Genomic DNA, 13,476 nt, shown 5'->3' on the forward strand with positions numbered 1-13,476 from the left:
TACTTTTTTTTATTATTACGTAATGTTATTTTGATGCAGTGGTTGTAAAACCCAAGAAGTTCAGAATACTCAAAGATTTACTACACAAATTCAGTAATTACAATTTAATTGAAATATTGAATAAACACCTAATCTTTACAGTTAAGAGTTAACTAGCAACAGCACACCAGTATGTGCTAATGTAACCAAAGAAACTATCACTGTTTACTTGCATGAACTGTTAAACATGCAGCAAATATAGCATTGATGTTTTACAGCCCATTCTTGATCCATCCACAGGAACTACTCTTCACCATGATGGTAACCCTACAAAACTTCAGAAACACCTTTACATACCAAAACAACAACATTAAACACATCTTCCCCTGTATTACTCTGTGCAAAAACACAAAACTCTTAATTCCAACATTTATTCCCCCTTACAGAGTGTGATGCAAAGCATGCTGGGAACTTGAAATCTGCTGCAACTCAGTTTAATGTTGAATGAACTCTTCTGATAATGGTTACATTGTAAGTAACTAAACTCCTCATTCAGAAAAGGTAACTGTTTTAAGTTGCATCAATCTTTATAAGTTAGTAGTACTATCCAGGTTTACAATATGGCACATAATTGCGGTGTCAGTGCAGATATAAGATCACAATCATAACTGAAAGTATCCAACACGGTCATGTAGAAAGAACACAAGACATGCCACAGTGTTCATTCCAGGTCTTTTATTAGACACTTATTGTAAATTATCAGAGACTACAATGGGGCCAATTGTTGCTTTCCCTTCTGAAACAAGGCCTTGGAGAGAGAGGTGGAGGGGAAGAGTTTAGGCATTTATGGTTGCTCTATACAGAGGGGAAAAAAAAAAAAAAAAAAAAAAAAAAAAAAAAAAAAAAAAAAGTACAAATCTTCACCTGAATCAGACAGTGCACGCCCTTTCCTGCTAAAGCCACATGTTGAGTCACAGCACATGCACATCTGGTCATTGTCATCTGCAGAAAGCCACCTATAAAAAGGGCAAAGGAACGGTTATTCATTCTGATTACATCTTATCTGCTGGGCACTTATTCTGTTTGGACATACCCATTGGCAAAAGAGCAAGCCTTGTTCTCTGGACTTATGGGGGTTGAAGCCATAACTGCCCTCAAAGAACATGTGATGTATACCTACAAAAGGTTTTTAAACTCAAACACATGGGACAAATATTCAGCTTTTACAGAGAAAGCACCACTACATACCAAACCACTATTTGCTTGCTGGAATCTGAAAGACTCCAAACGAAAGTGTAGTTTGTCACTCTGAACTCGGCGCATAAAGCTAGAAGTAGATCCTGTAAGCTTTGCATCAACCAGGCACCTGAGGCAAAAGAAACACTTAAGCTCTGGTCACACATGGGAGTTCAAGGAGCTCCTTACTAACCCATGGTTCTCAATAAAGGAATATCTTGGAGCAGCAGTCACATCAGGGACTGCAGTAGCCACACAACCATCTACAAAGATCTGCAGAGGAACATGGTTGTACTGCTTCACGGAAGCTTCAAGATTCAGGAATTGCCCCAAGAAGTACTTATTGGATGGCCTCTCAAACATCCAGTCATCTGCAAGGGAGCCAAAGAGAAGACAAAGGTCAGTGACATTTCAGAGCCAGTTTTACGAAGCATATTTATATATTAAAAATAAAAACCAACCAGTCATGAGCTTTAGGGAGAACATTAAAACTTCCTCTGCAACTTTTGTAGCAGCAAAGGGAACCCAATTGGGCCTCAAAACACTACTGCTAACATTGTGCAACCTAAACAGAGGAATAAAACAAGGTTCAGTAACCTGTATTGAAGCGGCTTTTTAATAGTAGTATTTATTCATTCATTCATTTATTAATTATTACCTTGAGTAGTGGCACTCAATTTGAACAGCTGCTGCATCAGTTCTTACAATGGGAGTTCCTACTAAAGCCTCAGGAGTGTACAGGAGAGTGAATTTATACACCAGCTCATTACCAGTCATCTGGAATCAGAACATCAAAAATTAGTTTATACAGTAACCCAGCTTTTACCCTCAATTACAATAGTTAAGACCCATAAGCAGCCACTTACCATCAGAGAGCTGCCGCATGCCTGGAGCTCATACTCAAAGAGAAGGACTTGAGCTCCTGGATCCTCTCCAACAGCTGCACAACCTCCTAAAGTGAGGAATGAAGGATTTACCAGCTGACCAGTCCCGAAGAAATCCTTCTTAACCTCCACATGCACAGAGCGCTCCCCACATTGTACTGCAATACTCTGAGCAGGGGTAGGTACATGCAACTCAAAAGGTACATCTGGCTGTTGGGGTTCTTCCAGAACTACAGGAAAATGCCAGGTCAAAGGTGCCAAAGGAGCCTCCATTAGCTGTTTAGACTGACTACTTCCTGGTTCTTGAAGCTTCCATGGATTTATCCCAGCAGGGCTCATCACAGGTCTCAGCGGCCCCAAAGAAGATGATAACAGTGATTCTCGGTCAGCTTGTTGAGGAGCCAAAACTGGTGACTGTTGTTGTTGGAATCTTAATGGATCCTGGCCTTGTTGAAGTCCTGACCACTGTGCTAAACACAAGCCAACTGCAACAAGCAACAACAATCCAACACTGATGAAATCCATTAATCCCATTACCATTAAACCTTGAGAATATTGTCAATAACCTTGAGAAACCACAGAATATCTATTGTGCTCCTACTGTGGCTTTTTCTAGAACAGGAAATTGCAGTGGCTCCACCTCCTTTTGACAAGCTTAATGGTTCTCCAGACTTGTTGCGTTAATCACTTCTTCTGACACAAAGGCTGCATCTGAAACTGTATACTCACTAAGTAGGTACTTCATTTCAATAAGTGCTTACTTAACGAGCGCTAAAAAAAAAAAAAGGTACTATATAGCCTTAAGTATGAATGCGATCCGGACATTGGCTGTGTTCCACTCCACTTTTAGACATGCATTCGCAAACTTCCCTAAACACTTCCCCTCGGGGGAATCCTCGTCGCCATTTTGAAGTGCGTTCCATTGCATGAAGTAGATGAGGGATGTATATATGGACAGACCCTTGTCCCCTCGATTTTGACCGAGGGAGCGAGTCTACTCCTATGTACACTCCAAGCAGCTCTATATCCCACAATTCAAGATCGTGCTTGAAGTGTATAATATATTAATTATTTTGAGAAATAATCGCATAATAGTGTATAATATACCTGTATTAAATATGTTGAGATTTAATCACATAATGCTTGTTGCTACCTTATGTTCACAGTCAAAGTTTATACTATTGATTTTTTTTTTTTTTTTTTTTTTCGTTTGTGTAATTTTATTTTTCTCCAACAGCTCATATACCTATAGGACTGTATATATTATCTCTAACAACTTAAATGCGAATGGGGCATTAAAAAAATTCATAAGTACAAAAGGGGTTTAAATAATAAATCAGCCATAGTTTTTTAAAGTGATCAAGGGCTTAGTGCGTTCTGTTTAAACCTTATGCATGAGTTCCGCCAGTAGTGGGCACTCATGCAACGAAAGCAATGACGCACATCCGAGTCCACCAGACAGAGGGAAGTTAGCGAGTGAAGGGCATAAAAATTTGGAGTGGCTTAAATCTCCTTTATGTTTTCTTCTTTTTCTTGTTAAATTTAACTCTCGTTTCATCCCTCAGGCTTATAGATAACAAAAAAAAAAAAAAAAAAAAAATCTTTTTTTTGATTCATTATGATGAATTAATGAAAAAGATATTTAACCTTGTCATTGTTTTTTTTTTCTGTATATAATCTCATACTATGATGTACGCAAACCCATGATATTGTTTTTTTTGTTTTTTGCTTTTTGTCATTATTATTGTTCATTGTTAAAGATAAAACCATGGTATTTTCCCTGATCTTGGATGTAATTATAAGTTCTGCAATTAAAATAATAATAATAATAATAATAATAATAAAATATGAGCAACAGGTGCACTAACACCTGATAGCATCAGAAACTTGACAACCCTACTTAGTACGGTTTTCCTCAGCATTTGCAATGTTTGAACAAAGGAGACATCAGGCAGCTGATCGAAGATCTCGCCTTTGGAGAAGACTGTTGATTTTATACTCTAAAAATGTAAGTATCGCTACTTAAAAAAATTAAAACTACCCCAGAGTGAATTGCATTGCTAGCCCACCCCAACGCTTAAAAAATGCTAATAATAATAAATGTTGACCATGAATACTCACTACGCAAATGCAGGTGAATACATTTCAATTTTTAGTCAAGCAATGAATTAATGCATGAATTAATAAATTACTTCACGAGTTCACACTTATAAATGATGAATGATAGAATAAAAGTATGCATATTTGGCGTGTTGTCTGGGGGAGGGCTCCGAGCTAGACTCCACTCCACTTTTAGACATGCACTTGCGAACTTCCCTAAGCACTTCCCCTCGGGGGAATCCCAGCTGCCATTTTGAAGTGCGTTACACTTCGTGAAGTGGACGAGGGAAGTTTATATGGACAGACCCTCGCTCCCTCGATTTTGACCGAGGGAGCAAGTCTACTTCATATGTACACTTCAGGCAGCTCCATATACCACAATGCAACACGATTGTGACGTCACAGCAGATTGCGTTTAATTTACCCCACCACAAACAACTCTATGATATAGTAATTATTTTTTTAATATTTAAAACACACATATATACATATAGATAGCAGATTTCAAGTGGTCAAGGGCTTAGGATGTTCCAATTCAGCCCATTGCAAAGGTTCCGCCAGTAGTGGGCACTCATGCAACGTAAGCAATGACGTACATCCGAGTCAACGAGACTGAGGGAAGTTAGCGAGGGAAGGGCAAAAAAACCCCGAATTGGAACGCAGCCCATGTCCATATAAACCCTTGCCACCTCACGAAGTGGAACACACTTCAAAATGGTGGCAGGGATTCTGGCGAGGGGAAGTGCTTAGGCAAGTTTGCGAGTGCATGTCTAAAAGTGGAGTGGAATGCAGCCCTGGTAAGCAGAAGGTTGCTGGTTTGATCTCTGCAGCTGTCATCACCAGTGTGTCCTTGAGCAAGCCACTTCGCTCCAGGTTGCTCCAGGGGGATTGTCCCTGTAATTAGTGCACTTTAAGTCGCTTTGGATAAAAGCATCTGCCAAATGCATAAATGTAAATGTGATTTTTGCAAAACCTTTTTCGTTAGTGTCTCGAGCATAAACGCTCAATATAAATAAGTATAAAGAAATTAAGCTGCTTATTTCTTAAGTTCACTTTTTCAAGGTACTACTTTAATATAAATGCATACATACATTTCATACAATTTCTATTTGGGGGCATAAAGGGTTAGTTCACCCAAACATATAAATTCAGATATTATTAACTCGCCTTCACACTGTTCAATCCCTGTGTTTTTTTGTTTTTGTTTTGTTTTTTGTTGTTTTTGTTTTTGTTTTTGTTTTTGTTTTTTGTTTTTTGTTTTTTTGTTTATTTGTTTTTTTTTTCTGAACACAAAAGGTGATTTTGGTCAAGTTTGCTGGTCCTGCTGGATTCTGTTCATACAATATCAGTCAATGGACTGACTTCCAGAAGCTTTATGACATTTATTTGGTGATACTTTTGAAGCTTCTAAAAGTCGGGCTCCATTGTATGAGCAGAAACCAGCAGAACAAACTTGACCAAAATCACTTCCTCAGTGTCTTTTGGTCTTTTTCTAGATGCTCTCGCTGGCTCTTGGCTCACTGAGGATGAAGAGACTACAGCATATATATACCCCAACAATGTTTTTTTCTCATCACACACTAAAGCCCCTCAATGATAATCCACTGCCATATGAGCTCCTGTGCTGTTGTGTTTTTACAGACTCTGCCAACTGCCAAACAAAAAACACTTACATCTTCTACACTTAAAACAGCTTGAAAAAATGTCCACAGCTTGCTATTAAAGGTCCATGAGTTGCAGCCTTTAATATCCCATCACTGTGGCGAAAATGAATTAGGGAAGTTAATGTGATTTTTGCATTAGCAGATTAGAAACGTCTTTCATGCTCTCATTCCCATATTAGACCACAGCTAAGCCCGAATAGCTTTCTCTTTGTGCTTAACCTCATAATGTCAAGAGGACCAAACTCACTTTGAATGTGGTGGGACATGTCTTTTTTTCCTAAATAAAACAGTTCGGAAAAGGAGAGGAGGAACATCTCTGATGGTTTGATGTCACATTGCTGTGTGTTTGAGTGTTCAAGTTCAGCAGTGTCCACATTAGTTAAACCTTTTCAGTTAAACCGTATGTTTTGCATGGATTCTAGAAAATTCCACATGCATGGAACACAAGTGTCATTGTGGAAAACTGCTCTTGCTTAATTGAAATAAAAGTATTCATACTAAGCTACTGTCACATATAGTGCATTGGAGACAAAGATGCTTATAAAAATAACACAAGGTTTAATAAATAACTCAGAATAGAATGCCAACATGTGAGACAGGAAACTAATGGAGACACACTAAAAGTCCATGGGTGCTTGTCAATTCTTATTTGTGCATCCTTGTTTCCTTTCCTCGCTTCCTTTCCTCGCGTCTTAGCTCCACCCCTTCAGGATGCGAGGGAAGGACACAAGGAAAAGATGCGAGGACAGAGGAATTGAATCAAGTGAAATGATATCCTCGCTCCTTTTATTGTCACTTCAAAGCGTCATCAGCTGCACTCGAGGGATCTACGCATATGTTGTTAAAGTTTGGTTATTTAAAAAAATGATAATAAATATTAATAAAGCAAGATGCCCCATTGAAATATGTGAGATGTAAAGTTGATTTAAACTGCAAAAGTAAAGCATACATTTAAATTATTGTGAGAGATATGAAGGGGGAGGAGAATTTATACGTGCGTCAGGTTTCTTGACGAGAAAGACTTCCGCAAAGGATACACCTGTGTATCCTTGCTCATGACTCCTCAGGAAGCTTCCTCACTCCTTGTTCCTCGCCTCCTCGCGGTGCAATTAGAGAATTGAGATGTCCTTCAAGCTGGCTGAGCTTGATCGGTTTCTGGGTCATAGGATGGAGGACGGAGGAGAGAGAAAACAAGGAGGGATATTGAGAAGCACCCCATGAAAATGAAACTAAGAGAAAAGTAACTGAATGTCTGTGATATCTACACTGTAAACAAAGTTATCGTAAAAAAATGGTCAATGGCTGTCAGCTACGGCTGCCAAACTAAAACCTTAAAATTAAAGTAAAATATCCTAATGTAAATAAAGTGTAAAAAACTTTAACAGAAATTTTCATTAAAATTTTTCTACAGAAAAACACTGTTATTTCACAGGTATTCCCCGAATTATTACAATAAAACACCTTCACTGCAAAATATAATCTTGAAAAAAAAAAAAAACAGTCAAATGACTTTAAGCAAAGGCTGCCAATCAAAGTCTGTAAAATAAATGTAAAATATCCTATTTCAAATAAAGTGCAAAACACTCTTACAGAAAAAAACACTGTTGTTTTACAAGTATATCCTGAACTGTTACTAACAACACAGATTTACTGTAAAATGTGAATCTCTTGTATTTAACCAGAAAGAGCACACACAAATTAATTAATGTAACTATATGTTACTGTCTCTGAAATTAAGCAACATGCAGCATAACGCCAAAGCTTTCTGGCTCATCCTGGACTGAAGCACAGGCTCTACTCTCCAGCACAATGGTGACCCACAAAACACACGATACAGAAACCTTTTAAATCCCAACAGAACATGAAACACTAACAGATCTCTCAAGATCTCAGCATCTTCACTTATTACAATCCAGACTTTATTTCAGTTCTTACTGAGAATTAACAGATGTTTAGATGTTGATGTTTTATTGAATAAAATAATAAAGTTTGAAGTCACCGTTCTGGTGGTCAGTGCTTGCTTTAGTTGGGCCCTTGACTCTTTAACATTAGCATGTTTCTGGCTGCCTTTAACTGTGTTTCTCTGATAGATGTTTGTTATAGCAAAGAAAAAAAAAAAAAAAGAGCAAGAAAAACTCAGATCAGATGATGTTGTTTTCTTTTTAAGTGATGGTATAGTCATCATAAAGTGGTCTGATTCACTGAGACCAGAGTCTGGTCTCTGACTGATTTGTTTAATATTACTTGTAATTTCACATGCCAATTCTACTGCAGTGCTGTAATACTATAAACAATTTTATTAACTCATTACGCAGAAAATGTTGTGTCAAGTTCATGCAGACTCACACAGACATAAAGAATCAGCGTATGAATCTCAACAATGGTGACAAAAAAAAAAAAAAAAAAAATTCAGATCAACTCACAACATCACAAAAAAGCTTTGTTGATTGTCACCATTGTTGAGGTTCATATGTTGATTATTGATGTCTCTGTGCTCCCAAAAAAAAAAAAAAAAGGCTGAAAACATTTTCTGCATAACGACTTAAACATCAGAATACCAGGTTAGCATAATATGATTCCACAATATCACACGTTTACTTTAAATCATATGAAACTAACAGTTAATATACTCAGAAATTTGACACTATAGTGATATCAGTGAATCAAGCCACTTCGTGATAACTATATCATCAGCCAAAATCATCTGATCAGAGTTTCGCCTGCACTTTTTGCTGTAACAAACGTACATCAGAAACACACAGTTAAAGCAGTCAAAGAAAAACTAACAAGGAAAAAGTCAAGGGTCAAGAGCCTAACTAAAGCAAACACTTACCTCCATAACGGTGACATCAAACTTTTTTTCTCAATAATACATCAACATCTAAATCTTTGTTAATTCTCAATAAGAACCTTTGTATAAAAGAAATGAAGTCTAGACTGTAATAAGTGAAGTGTCACATATACTTTTGGGTTTTGTTTTCATGTTCATGTTTTAATGTCTTTTATTTTGTAGTTTGTTTCATGTTACTTGTTTGTGCCATGCTTCCCTTGCTCCTCATGTTCTCCCTTGGTCTATGTGTCATGTTCTCATTGGTTGGTTATGGTCATGTGGTTTTCAGTTCTGTTCTGTCATTGGTTCTCATGTTCCTTGTGTCACTTGCTCATTGGTTGCCATAGTCATGTGTTCTCTTTGTTCTTGTATTTAAAGCCATTGTCATCCCCAAGTTACTTTGTCATGTATCGTTTGTGTAACCCTGCTGTCGTGAGTCTTATAGTCAAGTCTGTTCAAGGTCAAGTCAGTTCAAGGTCATGTCAACTGGTTGCTTTGTTTGTTTGTTCACACTGTTACAATAAACTGCACTTGGGTTCATCATCTCACCTTCAGTTTGGACTGGATTGTTACATGAAGATGCTGAGATTTGTTAGTGTTTGATGTTCTGTTGTTGCCAGTCATTTGAATCAAATCAGGAAATACCTGTAAAATAAAAAATGTTAACATTTAAAGAAAATTTTTGTTAAAGTTTTTTGCACTTTATTTAAATTAGAATATTTTACTTTAATTTTATGGTTTTTGTTTGGCAGCCATAGCTGCCAGTCATTGACCGTTTTTTTTAGGATTTTTTTTAAAGTGAAGGTAATAATTCAGGAAATACCTGTAAAATAACAGTGTTTTTCGGTTTATTTAAATTAGAATATTTTACTTTAATTTTACAGTTTTTGTTTGGCAGCCATAGCTGCCAGTCATTGACCATTTTTTTTAGGATTTTTTTACAGTGAAGGTATTTGATTGTTATTTTACAGGTATTTCCTGAATTATTACAGTGTTTTTCAGTTTATTTAAATTAGGATATTTTACTTTAATTTTACGGTCTTTGTTTGGCAGCCGCTGCTGCCAGTCATTGACCTTTTTTTTTTACGATTTTTTGAAAGTGAAGGTATTTGATCGTAATAATTCAGGAAATACCTGTAAAATAACAGTGTTTTTCGGTTTAATTAAATTAGGATATTTTACTTTAATTCTACAGGGTTTTTTGGCTGCCATTCATTTGACCGTTTTATCATTTAACTGTTTTGTTACTGTTTAATTACTGATTATTTTTGTAATTTTACATACATTTCTTTGTAATTTAAGAAAACTGAAAAAATACTGAATAAAAAATACAGTAAAATATTCTGTAAAAAAATATGTGAATTACTGTAATTTTCATTAATGTCATAATACATAAAATAACAGCCGAGTTGTTAATTTACATACATTGTTTGTAATTTTACAGAGTTTTGAGTATAATTTAAAATAAAAGAAAATGACCGTAAAAAAATCAGTTATTTTCCATAAAATTAGGATTTTTTTTTTTTTTTTTTACAGTGTACGATGTAAAACTGTGACCTAATTGGTAAAGTTATGCACTACTTTGCTAGCGATATGAAAGTACACACTTTTTAGTGTGTGGTAAAATACCTTTGATATGCCCCCTTGTCACATCCCTATTTGTCTTTGCATATAAAAGCTACCATTTAGCCATTTTTATCCATAAATAATTTAGCAGCATTATTACTCATTTCATATGTGAAAAGGTTAGATAATTATAACAGAGGTATTTTACTCATGGAACTTATACCACAACAGTCTGTTTCATTTTGTGAAAACTAATGATGTGAAACTACAGTATATCTTGTCTTTTGCTGCATGCATGCAAGAACCATTGAGTGGACTTCATAAGCGGACTTCACAGAAAAAAAAAAATGAAACATGTTTTTGATTGAATGACACCTAGCAGGCAGCTAAAACACTCTAGCAGCCAGCAAGAACACATTAACATTGCCTATTAACCAGTCAGAAGTTAGAAGAATCACTAGGAACTAGTAACTGTTCAAAATACTCTAATAATGAACCAGAACAGCACATCTAACCTTAACTATGTCTTAACTAGGTCTAATGAAGTCTAATGGGATAATTACTGTTGTTTTTTTTTTGTTTTTTTTCTATTCCATTTGGTGAGTTTAGTGGCAAATCTGTACAGTATATATCATCACTATGCAGCTGTAGCTGCAGTATAGCTGGAAAACAGAATCTGCTTTCTTTTCCATTTTCACATATTTTTTTCAGGCACTTGCTGTCCCAGAGGAGGTCACTGGGTAACTGGGCTGGTTATTGGCCTGTCCAAACACAGGCCAAGTGAGATGAAGCTGAATGCAGCAAGTCAACAACTGATTTTGCTCCTGCAAACCAGCACCTGACCTCTGAGCCAATACAACTCTCACAGGGGAACTCTTTAATCATGGCTTTCTTTCTACACTCAGTTCAACAGAGATTAGATGACCAAATCAATTAGGAGTTGAACAAGAATGTGATGGCCAGGAAGAGAGAACATCAGAAAGAATCCTGGTGAAGCACACAGCAGATCAAATGCTGCCGCCCTCTAATGAAGATCTAATGATTGTGTGACAGAGGGGAGAGAAAAACATAACTAATACAGATTTTCTCCCTAGTAAACTCTGGTCAGAGAATAAGAGATCATGTCAAGAAAGGAGATAAACCAAGGTATGTGTTGACCTAAAGATTTTTGCACAAACTATCCTTCATCAAACCTTCATTTCCTGAAAAGTCTGTATCGCACTGGATAAAAATCCACTGAAAAAAACTCCACGGTCTACTCCAAGAGAGGCTTGCTTAATTTTTTATTATTATTATTATTTTTTTTTTTTAAAACATTGCCCTCTCCGAGACTGCAATTACAGACCTGTGACAAAAAGCCATCCCTCCATGCTTTTCATTAGCTTCACTCTCACCCTCAGTCCCTGCAACTCTAATACACTCACTCGTGGAGACAGGCTTAAGGAAAGCTCTATTTTAGCCTTTGACTGTCGTCCCCTTCCCAGCATTGATTGATCTGTCTTTGGGCAAACCACGCTAGCTGTACATCCAAATCTAAAAGCAAACATTAACAGCTGTCCTCACCGCCTGGCCCCTTTTCAATGTTGTGCGGCGAGATCATTTGTCACCGGAACAGAGTAATAATGTGTTTGCCGGCACAGGGCAAGGTTGCTTCTGCATACCGCATTATAACAGAGAGAGATTGTTCCCCAGAGACAAGCACGAGAATATAAATGATCAGATCCTGATGATGGTGATGGCTCGGTTCATGATTTTCCCTTCTGGGTTTCTCAGGATGCAATCGTGCTGGACATTTGCTCCATTATATAAAGACGTTTCTTCGAAAGAGGGTGCTTTGTTTTTGTGGCATAATATAGACGCAAAAGAACCATCTTGGCTTTTGTGGAGATGTTAGCCTGAGGCATTTCACGGTACAGGAGATCTTTCACAAGGATCTGATTGAACTTGAGTAATTTGGTCATGCTATTTTCCTTCACTTTCTTTTGCAATTGTGGAGACATTTTTCACTGCACCTCCATTGAATAAACATTTGTGGGACAATGTTGATTACCACAAAAATATGTATTGCTGCTAACTCCTGACAGATACCACAGTTTGTGTTTTATATGTGTTAACTCAATATTACAGGCTAAAAAACTATGGTAACTTTTTATATTGTGTTAGCTAATGCCTTTGTCTTGTATTGTGTTAATGATTAACTAAATCCCATGAAAATCATCTGCTGAAGTCTATTGCATGCTGCTATTGCATATATAGATATTCAAACATGCATATAGCTATGGTTGCAGACGCATAGTATGCTTGCTCTCGAGTGTTCACAGACTGTTCCAATATGGCGGACGGCTTACATATAACAGCCCATTGAAATGGGTAAGGTAGGCTATTCTTGCTATACCAGAGGCTGTTTCAGGACTGCTAGAACCCTCGGTTTTTGTATGCACTAGAAGTTTATACTATTTTAGAGCACTTTTTTCAGGAATGATTTAGTTGTTTAATCTTTTAAATTTCTTTTAATATATGAGGCCCTGTATTCTGGTTTTAAATTCAATTTTGAACTTATTGAAAGATTTTACCTTAAAGAAAGACCTTATTTTTCAACATGGAATATTTCTGTGTATGTATGAGACTTTCTTCTCATTAACCGCAGTTCGGTGTGGTGCTTCTCGTCTTGTGTGACTGACTTAACAAAGTGCAGTAAACGGTAAAACTGTTTGCTATACAAACTAGTGTGTTTATTAGTAGGTTAACAAATATATAAAAATCTGATAACAAATACCTGTTTACAATGTCAATCAAAATAAATGTACTGTTCCCTTTCGAAAGGGAGCTCGCGCTGTGTCCCCTAGGGGTTGCTATGGGGAATGCCTCCGGCATGCCAGGTGTCTGAAGCGTGAGTCTAAACACAACAATGAACTTGGGTGTGTCTCAATCTGCTCCCTAGTTCAGTAGTCAGGACACTGATCAGGGAGTCAGCCATTTTAAGGGCTGTCTCAATCGCAGAATCCTTCCAGAGCACTGAAACGTTCGCTCCCAAACAAGTCCCACAATGCATCGTGAAAACCAGGGAGCATCAGTTCTGAAGCGTGAAACTTAAATCACGTGAGCCAACTCACTACACATAACGACGCGCAATAGGCATTTTTAAAAATACAAACCATTATTTTATTATATTTCAGCATAAGCATACATCGCTAGACAGGTAATGAACATAATCTAG

The 13,476-nt window shown here is 37.0% G+C and overlaps 1 protein-coding gene across 1 annotated transcript; it reads right to left on the reverse strand.

Moving 5' to 3' along the window:
* Positions 1-699: 699 nt before the first annotated feature.
* LOC127502737 (zona pellucida sperm-binding protein 3-like) lies at positions 700-2,702 on the reverse strand. The gene is made up of 8 exons (XM_051876031.1): positions 2,082-2,702; positions 1,874-1,992; positions 1,677-1,780; positions 1,409-1,586; positions 1,228-1,345; positions 1,073-1,155; positions 904-995; positions 700-787 (listed from the first exon to the last, which is right to left on the reverse strand). Exons 1-8 carry the CDS (start codon positions 2,637-2,639, stop codon positions 726-728), a joined length of 1,314 nt encoding a protein of 437 aa, XP_051731991.1. The 5' UTR covers positions 2,640-2,702; the 3' UTR covers positions 700-725.
* Positions 2,703-13,476: the final 10,774 nt, after the last annotated feature.

Source organism: Ctenopharyngodon idella, chromosome 20, assembly GCF_019924925.1.
Source record: "Ctenopharyngodon idella isolate HZGC_01 chromosome 20, HZGC01, whole genome shotgun sequence".
Classification (NCBI taxonomy): domain Eukaryota; kingdom Metazoa; phylum Chordata; class Actinopteri; order Cypriniformes; family Xenocyprididae; genus Ctenopharyngodon; species Ctenopharyngodon idella.

Bases quoted from the DNA above. Each gene is read 5' to 3' on its own strand.
- LOC127502737 (XM_051876031.1), bottom strand. From the start codon at position 2,639: ATGGTAATGGGATTAATGGATTTCATCAGTGTTGGATTGTTGTTGCTT. The intron at 1,993-2,081 runs GTAAGTGGCTGC...TTCTGATTCCAG, and splicing joins CATGCGGCAGCTCTCTGATG to ATGACTGGTAATGAGCTGGT. The intron at 1,156-1,227 runs GTATGTAGTGGT...AACCTTTTGTAG, and splicing joins AGCAAGCAAATAGTGGTTTG to GTATACATCACATGTTCTTT.